This window comes from Aquarana catesbeiana, linkage group LG09 (assembly GCF_042186555.1).
Source record: "Aquarana catesbeiana isolate 2022-GZ linkage group LG09, ASM4218655v1, whole genome shotgun sequence".
Taxonomy (NCBI): Eukaryota; Metazoa; Chordata; class Amphibia; order Anura; family Ranidae; genus Aquarana; species Aquarana catesbeiana.
Genome location: NC_133332.1, coordinates 219,168,498 through 219,189,123, shown reverse-complemented (window position 1 = coordinate 219,189,123; position 20,626 = coordinate 219,168,498). Strand labels below are relative to the sequence as shown.

Sequence of the window (20,626 nt, the reverse complement as noted above, 5' to 3'; positions counted from 1 at the left end):
GCTGCTTAAAGAGCTGTAGGGGGTGACGCCAGAGCCAATGCATGTGGCCGGCGGGCACGATGCCCGCTTGCCACCTGCGATCGCTCCTGACAGAGACAGAACGAAGGTCTGTCACTGTAAATAAACAGATATCCGTTCTGTCAGGGGAGGAAAGACATGGACGTGGATGAGGCTCTTTAGACGTCAATGCCTTTATCGATATGGCTTGATGCTCATCTCCATTATTATTTTTCCTCATTCCACTTCGTTTATATGCTCTCACTTATCTTTATTTAGCAATTTCATGGGAATTTAACCACAACTTCCTATTTTATATTTCCACCATTTTTGGCCTATATACATTAAAAGTTTTCAATTTATGTTCATTTGTATGATATGCTTTCTTACATGCTTTTAATTTATTTCCATGTTTGTTTATACAAACATGTATTTTCACATTGTGAGGGGAGTTCAATGCACATTTGTACACTCATTGCTCCAATTCATGGCCTTTCCCTTACTGGCATTTGTTTGCACATCCATTGGATACCTGTATATAGTGATTATATTTACACACATCCAATATTTACGTTGTCCTCCTACTGGTTGAGACAATATTAACATTTCTCCATGCAACATACCTATACTCTTTTAATGCAGGTGTATATATATTAATACTCTTTATTCTCTTTTGTTTTCACTTTTAGCACAAAGTGTCCACGCTGACCCCATTATCTTTGTAGGTTTGGGGCCACCGCACCAATATATGGGATTATGCCTTGTACGGCGATAGGTCGGTCCCCGTTTGTGGAGTGCGCTCTCCAAGGCGGAGTCTCCACTAGGCGGAGGGCGGACCGCTGTCTGCAAGGCATGTCATTCCTGTCACGTCCCTTCAACTGGTGCGCATGGTGCGCGCGCACATCGGTGTTTACTTCACGTTCTATACAGGCCAGGATGTATTATGGTGCGCGCGTGCACCTCTGACGGCCAACACACAGTTCCCTTCTCCCCATGGCTAACATTCGTATAGCCACACACTTAATACCTACATATGATGTCAATCAGTTGTAGTTTTTAATGTAATATACATTTTTTGATTGTTTCATTGAGGTACCATTAACCCCATTGGTTTTACTTCCGGGATCGGCTCTTGGCCTCACAGAGAGGCGTGGAACGCACGCCGAGCGGCCATTTTGCCGCAAAACCGGAAGTGGCAATCAAGTACAGTTTGGAGTGGCCTCCCCTCTTTAGAATCACACTACCTATATATATCTTGCTGGCTGCAGTGGGGGGACCCCCCAGACGATGTCTAAGAGGACGAAACGCGTCGGTAGGATCCCACTGCCGCCATACTTTCTACAGCGCTGATTTTATGAACTTCATGTGAGTGTATCTCTTTTTAATAAATTTGGTACTTGTTTTACGGAATCACACTATGTGGCTTTTCTCCTTATCATACCATACGGCCATTTGCTTTCCAACATTATCCTGAGGTACCCACCAGCATCCGGTTTGCTTTCGGACTTCCACGTTCATCGGTTCCCTGGAACATCCATCATTACCCACCACCCAAGCCTGATTTGACCCAGTCGGGCGTATGCCCTCTTGGGTCCACGTTATCTGGTAAGCCTCCTTACAGTTGGTGGTGGTGCGTTTCCTCCTTGTTCACCCCAGATGTCACACATTTGATATAATCCCCACACGAAGTCACTGATATTACATCAAATATTTTTTGAGTCTTATATATATGGAGGACTTTTTTTATATGTTTTTCCCTTGACACCTTTGTCAGTTGTTGGACATTATGTTGAATTTTTAGCGCTACACAGAATTTTTGTTTTATTGTTATATGCCTATATTCTATTGGTTGTGTTAGCTGCTTATTTTTACCCTTCTTTTGGCCGCGCAGAATTTCTTGTTACCCCATTCTTCGAGGAAAGACAGATCTCCTGTTCTTATTGTTTAGGAACAGCGATCAGTCTCCTCCCCCAGGCAGTCCCATCCCCCACAGTTATAAACACTCCCTAGGTAACACAGTTAACCCCTTGATGGCCCCCCTAGTGCTAACCCCTTCTCTGCCAGTGACATTTATACAGTAATCAGTGGCTATTTTTACCTCTGATCACTGTATAAATGTCAATGGTCCCAAAAAAACTGTCAAAAGTGTCTGATCTGTCTGCCGCAATGTCGCAGTACCACTAAAAATTGCCACCATTACTAGTAAAAAATAATAATAATAATAACAAAAATGCCATAAATATATCCCCCCCATTTTATAGAAGCGATAACTTTTGTGCAAACCAATCAATATAAGCTTATTGCGATTTTTTTTTTTTACCAAAAATATGTAGAAGAATAAACCGGCCTAAACCGAGAAAGAAATTATTTTTTTTTATTTTTTGGGAGGGATGTTTATTATAGCAAAATGTAAAAAATATTGCTTTTTTTTTCAAAACAGTCGCTTTTTTTTGTTTATAGAGCAAAAAATAAAAACCGCAGAGGTGATCAAATACCACCAAAAGAAAGCACCATTTGTGGGGAAAAAAGGACATAATGTTTGTTTGGGTACAGCATCGCACGACCGAGCAATTGTCATGCAATTGTGATGCAGTGCCGTATCACAAAAAAATGGCCTGGTCATTAAGGAGGCAAATCCTTCCGGTACTTCAGTGGTTAAAGGACAAAACATCTCCACAGGTACAGTGTACAGTGACATGTTTGTTTAGGACAGAGACTGCAAGGTCAACTTTAGAACTGCCCCACAGGGAAATATTTTGAAAGGCTTACAGTATCTCACAAAAGTGAGTACACCCCTCACATTTTTGTAAATATATTATATCTTTCATGTGACAACACTGAAGAAATGACACTTTGCTGCAATGTAAAGTATTTAGTGTACAGCTTGTATAACAGTGTAAATTTGCTGTCCCTTCAAAATAACTCAACACACAGCCATTAACGTCTAAAGTGCTGGCAACAAAAGTGAGTACACCCCTAAATGAAAATGTCCAAATTGGGCCCAAAGTGTCAATATTTTGTGTGGCCACCATTATTTTCTATCACTGCCTCAATCCTCTTGGGCATGGAGTTCACCAGAGCTTCACAGGTTGCCACTGGAGTCCTCTTCCACTCCTCCATGATGACATCACGGAGCTGGTGGATGTTAGAGACCTTGCGCTCCTCAGTGTGAAAGTGCCCTTAGGATCAGCCAATCAGTGTCCAACTGAGAAACAAGAGTAGGAAAAGAGGAGGGATATTTTTGGGTTCTGGACATTGATGGCTGAATTTAGACTGTACTCCAAGACATTGTGACACAGATGCAGAAAGTTCCAAATAGGCCACTTGCTGTGTGTCTGAAATAGAGCTAGGCTATGTGTTGGGCCAGCCTTCGGCAGAGCAATTGTTTGTTTGCCGTTTAGAGTTGGCTCCCTTTCGCCTGGTCTCCGGAATGGCTACAAATGAAGGTATTCCTCTGTGGGGCACTCACAGTAGAGAGTGGAAGAAAGGATAAGCATATCTGGTATGAGTGCGTAGTAACCCAAGTGTAGACCATCCTGAAATTAATACTTTTGGCAAATGGGCACAGGGAAGCACCCGAGTACCTTACATGGGCTCTAGGCAGAAGTGCCGTTAAAATGTACGACTTAAATAGGTTAAGTTATCCCTATATCAAGTGAACACTATTGGCATCAAGGCTGCTCTGCTTTCGAACATTTTTTATTATATACAATGAATTGGTTACAGCACATTTCAGTCATAAGCAGCAAGAAGTTGTGAGCTCCCAGAGTGCACTAGGACTTTAGCAACCTTTGACATTGCACTGTACTGTTCTGTGTCTTCATACAAATACACTTATTCATTAAGAACCGGACGCCGCTTGCAACGCAGACAGAAGGTTGCAGTGGCGCCAAAGCTGTCAGGACAATCTACTTTTACCAGACAGGTTTATATGATTACAAATGACAAACTAATGTTCATCAACAGATCTTTAGTCATTAATAAGAATGTGCTCTATTTAAAGGAGCTTTCTGTTTCACCTTTAGGGTCCATGCACAATGGCTTAAAAAAAAAAAATCACTGCTTCCCTACAGGAGTTTTGTGTTTAGCCTGTGAAAGCAGCTAAATATTATCTTATATGTCCATGTACATTAGGACATATAGAGGTATATTTTAAGCTCAGCGTTTAGAGGCAGGAAAAAATGTGAAACACTCCTAACCGTGCCTAAACGTGTACAAAAACACACTTTTTTTCTGCCAAGGGAACTGGCATTTTTTTAAGCCCGGTGTGCATGGAGCCTTACAGATTTGGCAAAGTACTAATGCGCTACCAACAGTGTATCAATACAAATAAGGTGCTAATTAATAAAGTGCATACATATAAAGTGCTAAATGAAAAAAGCAGCTAAACTTCTATAGTGTAACCAACTCCTCTAAAAATGTATATCGTGTAGTGAAGTAGCGCTAATATAGCACGTCAACCAAAAAAAAAAAAAAAAAAAGGGAATTTCTCAGATGCTCATGGCAAATATAAACTCATATAAAACTGTTCAAAGTCCTAAAAGGTGCATCCCATAATATATATCTGAGCAATAATGCAATGAAATCCAGTAAAGTGCATCACATAAAACTAAACTAAAAGTAAATTGTTTCCCAGGAGTAATCAGCATCCAAAAAAATCAGGTGACTCAGAGAGAGAGATGAGGGGGATAAGGACAGGTGAAAGAGTCCAAATTAAAGATGTAAGATGATAAACATGTCTTTCTGCAATCCTCCCCCAGTAGTGCTAGCCTCTCACCTTATAGATAGACCCCAACGGGTCTAATGGGGCAACAGTGAACGACCAGCCTGTTGTTGAAGCTTTCCTCACAAGGTCCAAGGGATTGCTGTAACTTTTTTTTACAGCGATCCCTTGGACCTTGTGAGAGAAAAGCTTCAACAACAGGCTGGTCGTTTACTTTTGCCCCACCTATAGGATTGGAAGAAAACTTCCTTCTAGGAAAAGACCGTGGAGACCGGACAAAAGCTGCAGTGATCCCTTGAAAGCTGTGAGGAAAGCTTCAACAACAGACTGGTCGTTCACTGTTGCCCCATTAGACCCGTTGGGGTCTATCTATAAGGTGAAAGGCTAGCACTACTGGGGGAGGATTGCAGAAAGACATGTTTACCATCTTACATCTTTAATTTGGATTTTTCACCTGTCCTTATCCCCCTTATCTACTCTCATTTATATTTTTTAACTTTGGAACTGATCATCTCTCTGAGTCACCTGATTTTTTTGGATGCTGATTACTCCTGGGCAACAATTTACTTTTAGTTTATTTTTATGTGATACACTTTACTGGATTTCACTGCATTATTGCTCAGATATATATTATGGGATGCACCTTTTAGGACTTTGAACACTTTTATATGAGTTTATATTTGCCATGAGCATCTGAGAAATTCCGGTTTTGTTTTTTGTTTTTTTTGACGTGCTATATTAGCGCTACTTCACTACAAGATATACATGGAGCCTTACAGCTATCCAATCTCAACAATAAAAATGTAAGCACATCTCTAGCCAAATTTTGATTTTATTTTTTGGATAAAGTGCTGTGTGTGTCACTGCTGGTAAGGTTCAGAAGTAAAAAATGTTGCAGTAGGGTCGTCGGTTCGAATCCCAACCATGGCACCACCTGCATACTTTGCATGTTCTTCCTGTGCTTGCGCCAGTTTCCTCCAGGTACTCTGGTTTCTTCCCACACTCCAAAGACATACTGGTAGGTTAATTGCCACCTGTCTAAATTGGCCCTGATGTGAATATATTTTATATATATATATATATATATATATATACATATATACACACACACACACACACACGTAAAGCTCTGTGTAAAATGATGGCATTATAAGTACCTATAATAAAGAAAAAAATGAATACATTTCTCTTCACTTCTTGTTCTATGGACACAAAAGAAATTGACAACAGATCTCTGCAAAAGAGAAAGGAAATCCTCTCTTAAGACATTTGCCATCAGAAAAGGTGTCCTACTGAAAGATTTTTCCTGACCACCTGTTCTGGTGACAACTGTAAAGCTATGTACACACAATAGGATTTTCCGACAACAAAACCGTGGATTTTTTTCCGAAGGATGTTGGCTCAAACTTGTATTGCATACACACGGTCACACAAATGTTGTCGTAAATTCCGAACGTCAAGAAGGCGGTGACGTACAACATGTACGACGAGCCGAGAAAAAAGAAGTTCAATAGCCAGTGCGGCTTTTCTGTTTGATTCCGAGCATGCGTGGACTTTTGTGCATCGGAATTGTGTACACACACTCGGAATTTCCGACAACGAGTCTTGTGGTCGGAAAACTTGAAAACCTGCTCTCAAACATTTGTTTTGAGAAATTCTGACAATAAATGGTTTTATGGAGCATACACACAGTCGGACTTTCCGACAGCAAGCTCACATCCAACATTTGTTGTCGGAAAATCCTATCGTGTGTACGGCCCATAACTCTTTGGATTTCCCATCAATATCAGTCCCAGTGGCAGTTGTCATCTTTTGTTCAGTTTAGTCCATACACCTGGGTTGGTCTGGGTGCAAATTCTTAGGATGCCAAAGCACAAAAACATTGTGTCTGTCTGAGTAAAATGGGGGTAAATAGCCCCTGTCTAAGAGGGAGCTTGTTTTTAGGAGCGCCAAGAGATTATTGTCATTTCTGTCTAGAAGACTGGTGGGAAGATCTACTACCCATACCTATGAAAATGCAAAATGCTTGGCAATGCCATTGAAAAGGAAGTCAACATTTTTTTCTACAAGGACAGACTGTAATATTGAAAAAACTGGTTAAGCTCCTCTTGATGCAGAAATAAATACACAGGGCTGTAACAGGAAAAATAAATATAAGCTGAAATTTCATGTATGTAAACATCTATAAATCTTATAGCACATATTAAAAGGAAACCAGAAAAAAATGTTATGTGCTATACTCAAAAAAGAAAACACAGCTCATAAATCTTTGGCAGGGTGGTGGAGGCTGCCAGATTGGACGCCAAAGTAAGCTTGTACGGATATTTTCATACAGCAGAGCTGCCTATCCAAATCAACAAGAACCCATACCTCAGGAGTGGCCGAGGTGACCGTCACATTGGCCATGAGGCCATTTCGCTTATACATACTCCTCCACGGGATGCTGCAAGGTGAGGTCAGCCTCAGCTGGTGACAGGCTGCGACAATCCCAGGTGACCTGAGAAGACAAACAAACGTCAGCCATAATATCAGAGGTAATCCAATATGTATAAATATAGCAAACGCCAATATAAGATTTGCCAGATCAATTTCAGCTGCATATGAAGGAAAGACAATTCTACATCACTAATGGAAGCTGACCATGTGAGATGATTAACCCTCCAATACAGTCAGCTTGGCCGAAAATCTCATTTGCAATTGCAGCAGTGACACCTCTGGATAATTTTGCTGAGAAGCAGTGAAGACAGGTTTATAAACATTTTCCACTTACTATTTCTTCCCCCAGGATAAGCAAATATTGGAGGTGTCTGGCTGTGCTCTTATCAACCTATCCATTGCTCATGTACATTTGGGTGTCCTCAGCAGTCCTAAGTTTACACTGTCATATAAAATTTTGGAAAGAAATATCATAGGATGGTCTATTATTTGTTCTATAATGTCTACGGCCATCTTAACAACAATTGCATAGTTTTTTGTCTATGGTCACAATGGATCCATCTTAATGCACAGATGTCTTTGCAAGTCACACCTGAAATCTCAAAAAGTAGTGCAGGAACTACTTTCAAAATCGGTCGAAGTCACACCGATTTGAACGGTTCCATTGCGGACACAAACTGTCAAATCTCATGACAAGTCATACCGTTGTGACCAGGGGCTTAGTTTTGAATGGGAGGTAGACCATTTGTCAGGTTCTTATTGCTGTCTGATAACCCCTCACATACTGTCCCAGTGAGACCAAAGGAATTGTGAGTGGAATGTCATGTTCCCTTTGCTGAATGCCTTTCTGCAAGCCTATGGAGCATCAGAAAACCTAGAGACCTGTTATTTGCATTTATTTGCATACATGGCCAACTCTTTTTTGGAGAAGGTTCAATGGCAGGTCTTACTTAGGCTTGTTTAGTTTTTATAAAAAATAAAAGCTGTAACTATATTCAAAGTCAACAAAGATCTAGCACATTTATCTAAAGTCTACTTCTGTTTTAGATTGTTGAATGTTCAGTAGACGTGCACTGACAAAAAAATGAGTTTGTTTTTGTTTCATTAGTTTTTTGTTTTGTTTTTCGTTTTTTGGGTCATTCGTTATGAACGAAATTCGTTATTTCGAAAAAATCCGTAGATTCGAAAATCCATAAATTTGGAAATTCCAAAATCACGAAAATGAGAGAATAATTTGAAAGAACGAAAATTTGAAAATAACAAAAATCCGACAATTCGAAAATCCAAACTAACTAAGTAAACAATAACTATTAAATTACAGGTACTGAAATTTCCTTTCAAATTGGGCTGTTAGTTAACGTAACGAATACGAATTTATCCGACGTTGCAAATTTTCCAAAATAACGAATGACGCATCTAAACTAATGGAACGTAACAAATAATAATAAAACTTTTTTATTATTATTTATTATTATTATTAATTTGTTACGTTCTTTTAGTTTTTTATGCGACATTCGTTATTTCAGATAATTCGTAACTTCGGATAAATTCATCTTCGTTACGTTCACTAACAGCCAAATTTGAAAGGAAATTCCAGTACCTATAATTTAATAGTTAGTAATAATTATTTTTAGGGGTGTGGAAATTAACGATTAATTCCTCGATCAATCGTTAAATTTTTTGATCGGTAGGCTGCCTACTCTGGGGCCGCTTTGGGCCAAGCTGTGGCTGCAGCGCTCCGCTCCCTCCTCCTCCTCCACTATATGTCATACACAGTCTGCGGGCATCTCCCGCTGTGTGTCTCCGAACTGAGTGTGAAAACTTTGGCCGCCCTCCTCCTAGATCAGCTCGTGTGATAGACGCAGTGTTCTGTCTATCACACGAGCTGATCTAGAAGGAGAGCAGGACTTTTCTCACAGCGCGGCCAAAGTTGTCACACTCAGCTCCGAGACACACAGCGGGAGATGCCCGCACACTGTGTAATCCAGGCACAGGCACTGACTACATTGAGGCTGCGATTATGGGCATGGTGAGACTGCATTATGGGCATGGTGAGGCTGCATTATGGGCACAGTGAGGCTGCATTATGGGCACAGTGAGGCTGCATTATGGGCACAGTGAGGCTGCCGTTATAGGCATGGCGAGGCTGCGATTATGGGCACGGTGAGACAGCATTATGGGCACGGTGAGACAGCATTATGGGCACGGTGAGGCTGCGATTATGGGCACGGTGAGGCTGCGATTATGGGCACGGTGAGGCTGCGATTATGGGCACGGTGAGGCTGCGATTATGGGCACGGTGAGGCTGCGATTATGGGCACGGTGAGGCTGCGATTATGGGAACGGTGAGGCTGAGATTATGGGCACGGTAAGTCTGAGATTGTGGGCATGGTGAGACTGCATTATGGGCACAGTGAGGCTGCGATTATAGGCACGGTAAGGCTGAGGTTATGAGCACGGGGAGGCTGAGTTTATGACGTGTGATCTAGCCATGCACCGCTATGTCCGGCTTCGGCCGTTGCCATAACAACGGTGTTAAATCAGCTAAAAGTAGTTGGATCTGTATGTGCGTTATAATTAATCGAAATTAGTCGATTAATCGATTAAAAAAAAAAACGATTAATCGAACACGAAAATTTTAATCAGTAACAGCCCTAATTATTTTTAGTTCGTTATTTCAGATTTTCGAATGTTCGGGTTTTCTAATTTTCGGATTTTCATTCTTATTTTCGGTCTTTTGAATTTTCAGATCTTCGTTCTTATTGTCCGATTTTTGAAGTTTCGAAATTTCCAAATCTTTAAATTTCCGATTTTCGGATTTCCGAATCATCGAATTTCCAAATTTTTGAATTTCGGAAATATTCGTTGAACAGGTTTTCGTTAATTCTAATATTTCCAAATTAATGTATTTTGTCGAAAGACAAATTCGGAACAAAACTATTTGCACATGTATAATGGTCAGAACCTTGTTGGGTATTTTTTTTTCTGCCTGTGATTCACAGGAAATGTCCCTTCCCAGGAACATGGCAGGAAAACTCCCCAATAGTAATAGGAAATTTTCTCTTAGAGAACGTCAGCAGAACAGGCATCCGATTTGAAGAACTTCCCTTGAACCCACAACAAATGTAAAATTTGGAAATTCCCATGACTTTCTGACCTGGTGACAATGGTCACGAAGACAAATAGAGAGGGAGAACCACCCTGACGGGGAAGCAAAAAAGCAATAGAAACATGTACAATGGGGGTCCCCCAGCACACTTTCAAGCTAGCCAGCAAAAAAAAAAAAACAAAAAAACTAATTTGTTTAAAATACTCAGGCCAAGAACAACAGTTTTATTCACATACAGATGCAAACACATCTGGAGGACACACACACACACGTCAAGGCACCTCTAATACATGAAGGCAGCCTTTTCCACCTTAAAGGGGTTGTAAAGGTTTGTGTTTTTTCACCTTAATGCATCCTATGCATTAAGGTGTAAAAACACCTGGCAGTGACCGACCCCACTGCCCCCCCATTTTACTTACCTGAGCCCTAGAACTTGACCCATGGGGATGCGCTGTCTCTCTAGCCGGGGTTCTCGGCTCTTGATTGGATAGATTGATAGCAGCGCAGCTATTGGCTCCCGCTGCTGTAGATCAAATCCAATGATGCGGGCACCAGGGGGCGGGGCCGAGTCCTGCATTCGGCCTCTATAGACGTCGAATGCTGAACTCGGGAGCGCGCCTGCAAGGTAACCCCCCCCGTTAGAGCACTTCTCCCAGGGGGTTATCTGATGTGGGGAGGAGCAGTGGGAGCAGCAGAGGGAACCCAGAAGAACAGGTTGGGGGCCACTGTGCAAAACGAGCTGCACAGTGGAGGTAAGTATGATATGTTTGTTACTTTTTTTTTTTTTAAATGAACCCTTACAATCACTTTAGGGCTCTGTTCACACCTAGGCATTTTTGGGTGTTTTTCTACTGTTAGCCTCAGCTCTAAAAATGCCCAACAAGACAAATCCCATTCATTTCAATGGCCCCTGTTCACATCTGAAGCAAAATGCCTGAAGCTCAAAAAAGTACAGGAGCTTCTTTTTTTGGCAAAATACAGGCGCTTTCTGCTTTTTACATGGGTGGCGTTTTGACCTTTACAAAAACGCAGCAAAAAACGTGCAAAAACGAAATGCTTAGGTGTGAACAGAGCCGAAGGCTGCATTCACACCTGAGGGTTTTCAGCTCATAAGACGCTTGTAAAACGCCTGAAAATGCCCAACAAGCAAAATCCCATTCATTTCAATGGCACCTGTTCACATCTGAGCGTTTTGCCACTTAAAGCAAAAACACCTTAAGCTCAAAAAACAACATGAGCTTCTCTGGGGCAGATTACAGGCGTTTTTCTGCTTTCTACATTGGTGACCTGTACAAAATCACGGTAAAAACGCGCTTTGAAACGCTCAGGTGTAAATGCAGCCTAAAGGTACAGCAACACACCAAGCCCAGATATCACCATTACAAGCCATCTGAACACATCCTGTGTGTCTGCACCAAATTCAAAAAGAAACAATGGCAGCCATTTGCATCAGCTTGAAACTAACAAAAGGTGGAAGGTGCACATGGCACATAGCAATACAAATTGACATTGGTTCTTCCTTCTGCACTCTATCCAAAAAAGAAAAAAAAAAAAAGAAGTTTTTGCTTTCAACCTAGTTTAACTTTTTTATTCCAAGTGTAGTGATACCCCCGAAGAGGCTACTTAAGTTTGTTCAGTCCTTTACGCTGCCTCTCAACCCCAGGAATGGCCTCAGCCCCCTCTGGCACACCTGCCAATGTGATTAATAGAATACCACAGTAATGACACACTGACACAGTTCAAGTATTAATGTTTTCTTAAATTTACTTAGCAAGAAACTCAAAAATTATATTGGTCAGACAGATCCTGGACACACAGCCAGGATTTGGTTCAAGTGATATTTATAGTGCTCAAACTAATTTATAGGATATACAAATAGACAGCATTGATGCAGTCAGTGACAGATGACCAGTAAATATCTTCTTCAAAACTATTGAGTACTTGTAGATATTACCAATACTAAAGGGGAGCCCCAGCCCAAACTATATACCATTAACTCTAACGAGAGGTCTGACTTAAAAGGTAATGGTATAAGGGCCAATAGCAGCACTGACAGTAATGTTCCCATTGCGGATCTGATGGTCTTCACCGGCATGTAGGAGCTCATTAACTTTTATCCAATAAGGTGTAGTAGCAAGCAATAGGTTTCTTGAAATTAGGAAAGCTATTGTGTCTATGCACAGTGTTCAAAGTAGGTTCAGTAAAGTATTCCTAAGGTAGAGATATATGTGCAAAGCGTCCCAATGAAACCCTGAGAAAGGATTTGTAAAGGTGGGCAACTGCCCTCTTACCAATGACCAGGCCGATTCGATGCCCCCTGGACAGTAGCTCATGTAGCAACACTCATGCAGCGGATCTGCCGTATCGATCTCCCGATGTGAAGCTCAATACACAGGTTGGCAGGCGACCGGAGTGGTGCTGGATAGATGTCAGATGAACAGCAAGCAGAGCTAGTCCCCTCTCATCCGGGTTGGAATGTGGCATACTGCGTGGTAGGCCACAATCCCCCTCTCACAGCGACGAGATGACATCCACATGAGGGGATCCAGGATGCAAAGAGGCTTGGGCCTAGTCCACCCTGTACTTTTATAGTCTCTACCACAATTCTCTTTTTGTCTATGGCGTGCAGCCTGGGATTTGCAGTCCTGCCACCTTAAAAGTCAGTCAGGCTGCTTTGTGCTGGGACTTCATACCCCACAATTCTCTGCTACTGCTCCTTGGTGATTGACTCTCAGTCTCTGCCAATAGGTTGGCAGGGGAAAGAGAAGAGTGAGCGGATACCTGTGTGTGAGCGCCACTCTGCACATAGAGGAAACAAAGGGGAGAAGGGAGAAAGCCCGGCCAGGGGGTGACAGGCGCATCAATGCCTGTGTCAGTCTCTGCCCGCCAGCCACCAGCAGGGATAACAGGAGGTGCGGGAACCGCAGGTAGCAGAGCAGACCCCCCCCCCCACTACACAAGGATTATACAATGTAAAACAGGGGTGTCAAACTGGAGTGGAACTACAAGTTCCATAATGCCTCTGCCTGAGGGAGTCAAGTTTGTAAATGTCAGCCTTGCAATGCCTCGTGGGACTTGTAGTTTCGCAAACAGCTGGAGGGCTGCCAGTTTGACACCTGTGATGTAAAAGGAGACATTAGCTTCATATTAGGAAAGTGAAATTCACCATCCGTTTGGTACAGGGTTCTTCACAGTATGAGTTCAAACACAAAGAACTGATGAACTCTTTACACTATGACAACTGATGAAATGCAATAAGATGCTTGAGTACACATACCCCAAACAAAAGAAAAAAAGGACAAGAAACAGAATCAAAACATTCAATATTTGTGAGCAACCTCACATGGTGTTGAGAAATCCCCCTTCGAACAATGAATCACAACCTGATGAGTTAACAGCGAGATTAGCGAGCCAAGATGTCTGTCTTGTATCAAAATAGCTTAATTGAAACAAACAAATCACGTGCAACAGATTACTCAATTCTGCAATACAGACTAACAACATGTTATGTTGTGCTCCAGACTACTCAAAAGGGAAAACATAAACATTCCAGCATCTTTCCAAAGCCAAGGAAAGGATCAGAAAAACAGTCTGTGTCCCAATATCCATTGCAACACCAGCCTCTGACAACTATTAGGGCTTGTATCTTGGAGTAAGGTGTCGGTAACACACACAGACAACAACTTCATAGTTTGGGTTTAGAGTCATTATTGCGCCATGGAGATGCACGGGAATTAAATTGGGAAAAGGCAAATAATTTCCACCTCAAGCTAGAAATGTATTAAATATAACCGATCCAAAAATTCAAGCTACGGTTTCCTTTTACAATGTCCGCGTTAATAATTTGTGGCATGCCACAATATACAGCAATAGTATACTTGAACAAACTTGCATAAAGAAAGACAAGCCATGAGTTCCAGGCAGGTGAAATTGTCTAAGTTGAGATGAAGTCAGATGAAGTCATCGGTCTGCTGTAGGCAGGAGGAAGAATTTCTTCAGTCTCCTTCACCCCGTCCCATTTTCACTCAGACTGTACACTATAATTTCAAGTAACACAAGAGGAAAGGCAGAAACACTGGCTGATCTGTGTCAGGCTTTTGTGAACAAAAACCGCAGAGACACCAGGATTTACAGGGTTGTATAATCTCTGAGAAATTCTCTCAGTGCAGGAAGTAGGTGTGGAACAAAGATGGCTTCGTTCTGCAGAGATGAAGGCATTGTTAGGGGGGAGTATTGTGCTCTCTGTCAGAGATAGCAAATAATATTCTCTCCTCTTATAAACACTTGTAGCTTCATATATATATATTTTTTTTAACAGAGGTGCTTTATTGAAGGAACACAGCTTACAGTATATATGAAAAAAAAAAGTATTTTGTTGAACATGGCAACGAAGCTAATACATCTAGAACAAAGACATATAGAACTAAACAAGATCCATCATAAGAACCTCGCACAATAGAGTCGGTGCAGGTCTGAATTAAAAAAACATTGCATAGTACATTATCTCAAAGAAACACCTGCAGTAATAAAGACAAAATGACTCCCAGCGTCCAGATACAACACACTACTGTGTAGGAGCTCAAGTCAAAGTCCAAGGAGACCATACCTTCTCAAATTTCCGATGACAACCCCTATTCGAATAGGTCATTTTATATAAGGGGAGAGCTGCATTTACCATCGCCTCCCAGGTGGACACATCAGGTTGGTTCGGGGACAACCATTTCATTAGAATTTCCGTTTAGAGTGGTGGGAACGCTGCTCATCATCAGGGATTCCCAGTAGGGCTAGGGAAGGAGTAGGTGTTAAGGTGAGTTGTAGCCTGAGGTTAATTTAAGCAAACACATTTTCCCAGTATGACATAATTGAGGGGCATTCCCAGAACATATTTATATAGGAACCCTGATGTAGTCTACAGTGGGGACAGATGGGATCACACTCAGGAAAAAGTGCAGCCTCTCAGGAGTATAATATAACCGGTGAAGAAATTTAACCTGAATTTGTTTATCCCGCAAGGAAATTACAAGCTTTGGGCCTTGTTCTAAGCAATCCTCCCAATCTTCTCTATCTAGAGAGGGAATATCCCCCTTCCAGTACTCCCACAGGTTTCCTATCCTAGGTATATCAGTACAGAGGAGAGCACCATAGAGGGTTGATAATGGCTTGTCTAGGTCCCCAGGGGTCAAAAGTTCCTCTATGGGGCTAGCTTTAAAAGTGGGAGAGGAAACTGGGCCCCAACAGCACCAAACAAACTGAAATATAGAAAAAAAAAACAAAACCAAACATAACAATTTTCTCAAACCCCCACAATCCCAAAGGAGCAAACAAACCCATCCCCCTCCCCGCAACCCCATCCCAAACATGGAGAGCATGAAACCCTGAACAACCAGTCAGTTAGGACAAACCTAGAGGGCCGTGAGCCAGGTGGATCGGCTCACTGAAAGAAGCACCTTCAGTACAATAGAGATGCTGGCAAACAATCAGCACAAGATTATGCTTGCAAAAGTAGTAGTATTTCTCCTGGGCAGGACCATGTGTAAGTCTGAGCCAGGTAGTAGGTTCAATGCTGGATCATAGGGCCATTCTAAACCGAGAAGTCCTCCCAAGGGGGGATAATGTACATCTTCATGCATAAACAAACACCTGCAAGCAGGGGCACAAACCTTAAACAGTTGGAAACCAAGTATTTTACTAGCACAACGGCGCTGAGCAATGTGGGATACCCCCAACAGACGGTAATCAACCGCAAAGAAGAGAGGGAGGAGCCCCGCCATGCAAGGTGATCATAGAGCCAGAAAAATAAAGTAGGAGGCATGGCACCTCTCCTCTTTGCCGATCAGCGATGAGATGGCAGGGTGTCAATCCAGGCCAAGGCATCGCGTGGAGAAATGAAGAAGCGAACCGATTCTCCATCTTGGACCCGTAGGCAAGCGGAAAACAGGACACTGTAACTAATGTTGCGGGCTTGCAACGCAGCTTTCACCCGATCAAAGGATTTGAGGAGTAGTCAGGAAATATGAGCAGCTTGCCATTTTGCTAACAGACTTCTCCCTGAACTCGAACGTCACAAAGCACCTCATCTCTGTCCCGAAAGTTTAGAAGCCACAGGATAAGGGTTCACAGGGGGGCCCGGGCGGAACACGATGTGCTCTCTCTACGGTAAAATAGGGATACAATTAAGCATTTGGCAGTAGATCTTCCACAAACACCGTGGGATTATTGCCCTCCACTCCCCCAGCCAACCCCACAATACTGAGATCATTTCTCCTATTTCGGTTTTCTACATTGTCCGCTTTGTATTCCAGGGCTTTAATTTTGGTCTGCAGGCTGCTGAGGGCAGAAGAGTGCTCAGTGACAGTGTCCTCCGTGAGTCTTACCTGCTGCTCCGTCTCTGTCACACAGGACCGGAGTTTGTCCACATCCTGCCTCATTATGTCCATATCAAGCTGCACTGCCACTATCTTTGCAGTGAGTGTGGCTCGACACAGGGCACTTGCCGACATTATGTCGGCAACAAAACTTGGATGGGGAAAAGCATCCGGATAAAAGTAAGTTTTGCCAACAGAGCTCTGGGATATGTAGCCGCCCAGGTAGCCATCTTGGACACGCCCCCCCAGCTTCATATATATTTACCTTAGCATGCATTTAACATCAAATATTATTTATATTTATATATATATATATATATATATATATATATATATATATATATATATATATGATAGACCAACTTTAAGTTTTAAAGGATAATTTCACCTTTACAAAAAAAAATTATAATAAATGCACATTTTTTTGCATGTATTGTTTTTTTTGTAATGGATCTGTAAAACATTGCACTGTGATCAGCAGATTGTGGGTATAATGCCACGGTCCTGCATATTGTCGGTGTATCAGTCTGCCCAAACCTCCTATACCAGGAAGTTACACTGTGACAGCAAGCATGAATGAACTACCACAGGGCTCAACAGCGCTGTGGTAGTCCATTTAGAACTACAAGCTGACAGCCACAAAGGATATTGGAGCTTGGAAATTTGTGTGCTCCTGTGAAATGGCGATAAACTTCAGTACCCTATATTTTCTAGAGGGGATGCTTCAAAGTACCCTATAGGTCAGCAGTTTAGTGTTATGAAGGAGGTCTTGTGCTAGAATTATTGCTCTCATTCCGGTGTGCACGGCGATGTGTATTGCAATTAACATTTTGAAGCCTAGGTGCCCCCGGTGTGTGCCTTTTACGTTCCTAAATGCGTATATGTTGGGGTAGGGGGGCTCAACTTTTTTTTGGGTGTACCTTCATTTTTTTTCCAAAAAAAAAAAAAGTTTTTGATTTTTTGCTCAACCCCTAGGAGCCAACGACATGAAAATATGAGGCCCCTATGTGGGTGGGCCTTGGCACAGAGATGCCACATATTTGCGTACCAACAGACACAGTTATGTCAAGACTGTACACCCCTAACACAGCTACTGGTGGCTAAAGGTAAGCTAACTTTGCTTTCCAGCCCACAGCAAGAAGGGGAGGAGAGCAGACATGTCCCCACTCTTCTCCCTGCCCACCACCTGTCGGCACCTGCCATGTCGGTCCTGGTCCCGCAGATGGGCAAGCGAGGCCTGGAATAATGGCGGGGGGCACCTGTACCTGTACCGAGGGTGTGTGGAAGAAATCGGGCACCAGCGCAGCCACCCAAATGCTTCCACATGACAATCAGGAGTCTGCCTGTCAGTTTTACCCACAATCCTGGTGGCTTCAGCCTTGCGACGTATGGACCTGGCAGCAAAAGGGTTAAGGGAGCACCCCAGCAGGCATCTTACTGCAGCATTTGGAGAGAAAAGCGTAATTTTTAATTAGCATAGGATGCCCCAATGACAAGTGCAAGATACACTGCAGCATTTTTCTCCACTTTCCAGTCATGTGACACTGGTTGAACAGCAGGTAAAGCAACTCTGTTGCCTTGGCTGTGTACCTAAGATTGTTGTCATGTTGGAAGGTGAATATTTGGCACAGTCCGAAGTCCAGGTTTTCATTGGGGATAGCTCTGTACTTTGCTCCATTCAGCAATGGGATGGTATTGGGCAGATAAGCGGTGTGTGGTTTCCTCCAGACATGACATTTAGAATTAAGGCCAAACAGTTCAATCTTGGTTTCATCAGAACAGAGAATCTTGTTCCTTACAGTCTGAGGGCCCTTCAGGTGCTTTTTTTTGCAAAGGACATGGGAGCTTTCAGTAGAGGAGGGATGCTTCCGTCTAGCCACTCTGCATAAGGCCCAGATCAGTGGAGGGCTGCAGTGATGGCTGTCCTGGAACTTTGTCCCATCTCCACACAGGATCTCTTGAGCTCAGTCAGAGTGACCATCGGGTGCTTGGTCACCTCTCTTACTAAGGCCCTTCTCTCCAAATTGCTCAGTTGGCCGGGTGACCAGCTCTTGGAGGAGTCCAAGTTGTACCACACTCCTTCCATTTGAGAATTATGAAGGCCACTGTGAACCTTCAGTGCAGCAGAATTTCTTGGTAGCTCTCCCCAGATTTGTGCCTTGCAATAATCATGTCTCTGAACTCTGCAGGCTGTTCATTTGACCTCATGGTTTTTGCTCTGATACAGTATGCCTTGTCAGCTGTGAGGTCCTTTATAGAGATGTGTGTGCCTTTCTAAATCATGTCCAATCAATTTAATTTACAGGTGGACGCCAATCAAGGTGTAGAAACATCTCAGCAACTATCAAGAGAAATGGGAGGCACCTGAGTTAAATTTCAAGTGTTCTTGCAATGCTTATGCTAATGTGATATTTCAGTTTTTCCTTTTTCTTACATTTGCAAACATTTCTCAAATTGTGTTTTCACTTTGTCAATATGGGGTACTGAGTGTAGATTAATGAGGGGAAAAAAAAGGAATTTAAACAATTGTATCAGGCTGCAACATAACAAAATTGAAAAAAGTGAAGGGGGTCCGAATACTTTATGAATGCACTGCATTCATAGAAGGATGAGGGAAGTATAATTTGCAGAATACATTTACCTCCCCAAATGCTACAATAAGACACTTCCTGAAAGTCTCCTCTAAATATGATGCTAATGTGGCAAAAATCAGGTATTAAAAGGCAAACTCCAGGCTAATATTAAAGTGATTCTAAAGGTTTACATTTTAAAAAAAAAATCTGATCCTCTTATTTTTGGTTCCCCTCCCGGCGGTCCTGGCTTCTCCCCCCTGCCAAATGCCCACATGCTGTGGGGGCACTCAAGCAGGCTCAATTCCAAACTGCGCTCCCGTAAATGGACATTGTTCATTCACACAAGGATCTTAGCCATGCCTCCCACTCTCTCTTCATTGGCTCACTGGCCGTGATTAGCAGCAGCAAGATTCAATGGCAAAGAGGAGACAGAGACCTGGGAGAGTTGCTGCTCTAATGCACAACACAGGATCGAGATGGGGCTCAGGTAGGTATTAGGGGGGAGGCTGGGGAGGGGGAGCTGCACACAGAAGGTTTTTTACCTTAATGCATTAAGATAGAAAGCCTTCTGTGTGCAGCAGCCCCCCTAATACTTACCTGAGCCCTCTCTCTATCCAGCAATGTCCACGAGTCCCTGGGCCGTCAGGGACTCTCCCTCTTGATTGGCTGAGACACAGCAGTGGCATCATTGGCTCCTGCTGCTGTCAAAGTCCCTTAGCCAATCAGGAGAGAGAGGGGCGGGGGCCGAACCACAGCTCCATGTCGGAATGGCTGCCCCCATAGCAAGCAGCTTGACAGTAGGGAGGGGCCAGGAGCAGCAAAGAGGGACACGAGAAGAGGAGGATCCAGGCTGCACTGTGCAAAACCATTACACAGAGCTGGTAAGTATAATATGTTTGTTATTATTTTTATTTATTTTTTTAAATCGAGACTTTACAATCACTTTAAGGTAAAAAACCTTCTGCCTTTAAAACCACTTAAAAAACAAAATGTATTTAACCATTTGCCGACCGCCGCATGACGATATACGTCGACAGAATGGCATGGGCAGGCATATGGGCGTACCTGTACGTCCCTGCCTCCCAGTGGGCGGGGGGCCGGATCGGGCCCCCTCCCGATGCCTGCGGCAGTCGGCTTCGTTCCAGGAGTGATCTCTGCTGAGGGGGAGGCCACCGATTCATGGCCACCCCCTCGCGATCGCTCCTGATGAATGAGAAGCTTCCTCTGCTTCTGAAACTGTAAACAGAAAAAGAGCAAGTGATGTCATCTCTCCTTGTGCAGCCTTTTCATTCCAGAGCCCGAGGAGAGAAGACATCAGAGTTAGTTGCACCAACAGCACATTAACACCAGTACACATAGGAACATAAATAATCCCCCAATCACCCCCCCTGCACCCCCTATCACAGTGACACCAATAGCATTT

General features: G+C 42.9%; 1 protein-coding gene across 5 annotated transcripts in view; it reads right to left on the bottom strand.

Moving 5' to 3' along the window:
- RALGPS1 (Ral GEF with PH domain and SH3 binding motif 1) overlaps window positions 1-20,626 on the bottom strand; it is an 839,296-nt gene that overhangs the window by 685,664 nt on the left and 133,006 nt on the right. For all 5 annotated transcript variants that reach the window (XM_073599738.1, XM_073599739.1, XM_073599740.1 and 2 more), the window contains exon 3: window positions 7,091-7,217. In XM_073599738.1, the coding sequence (XP_073455839.1) occupies window positions 7,091-7,147 (57 nt within the window). In that variant the 5' untranslated portion in view covers window positions 7,148-7,217. The remainder of the gene's footprint in view (window positions 1-7,090; window positions 7,218-20,626) is intronic.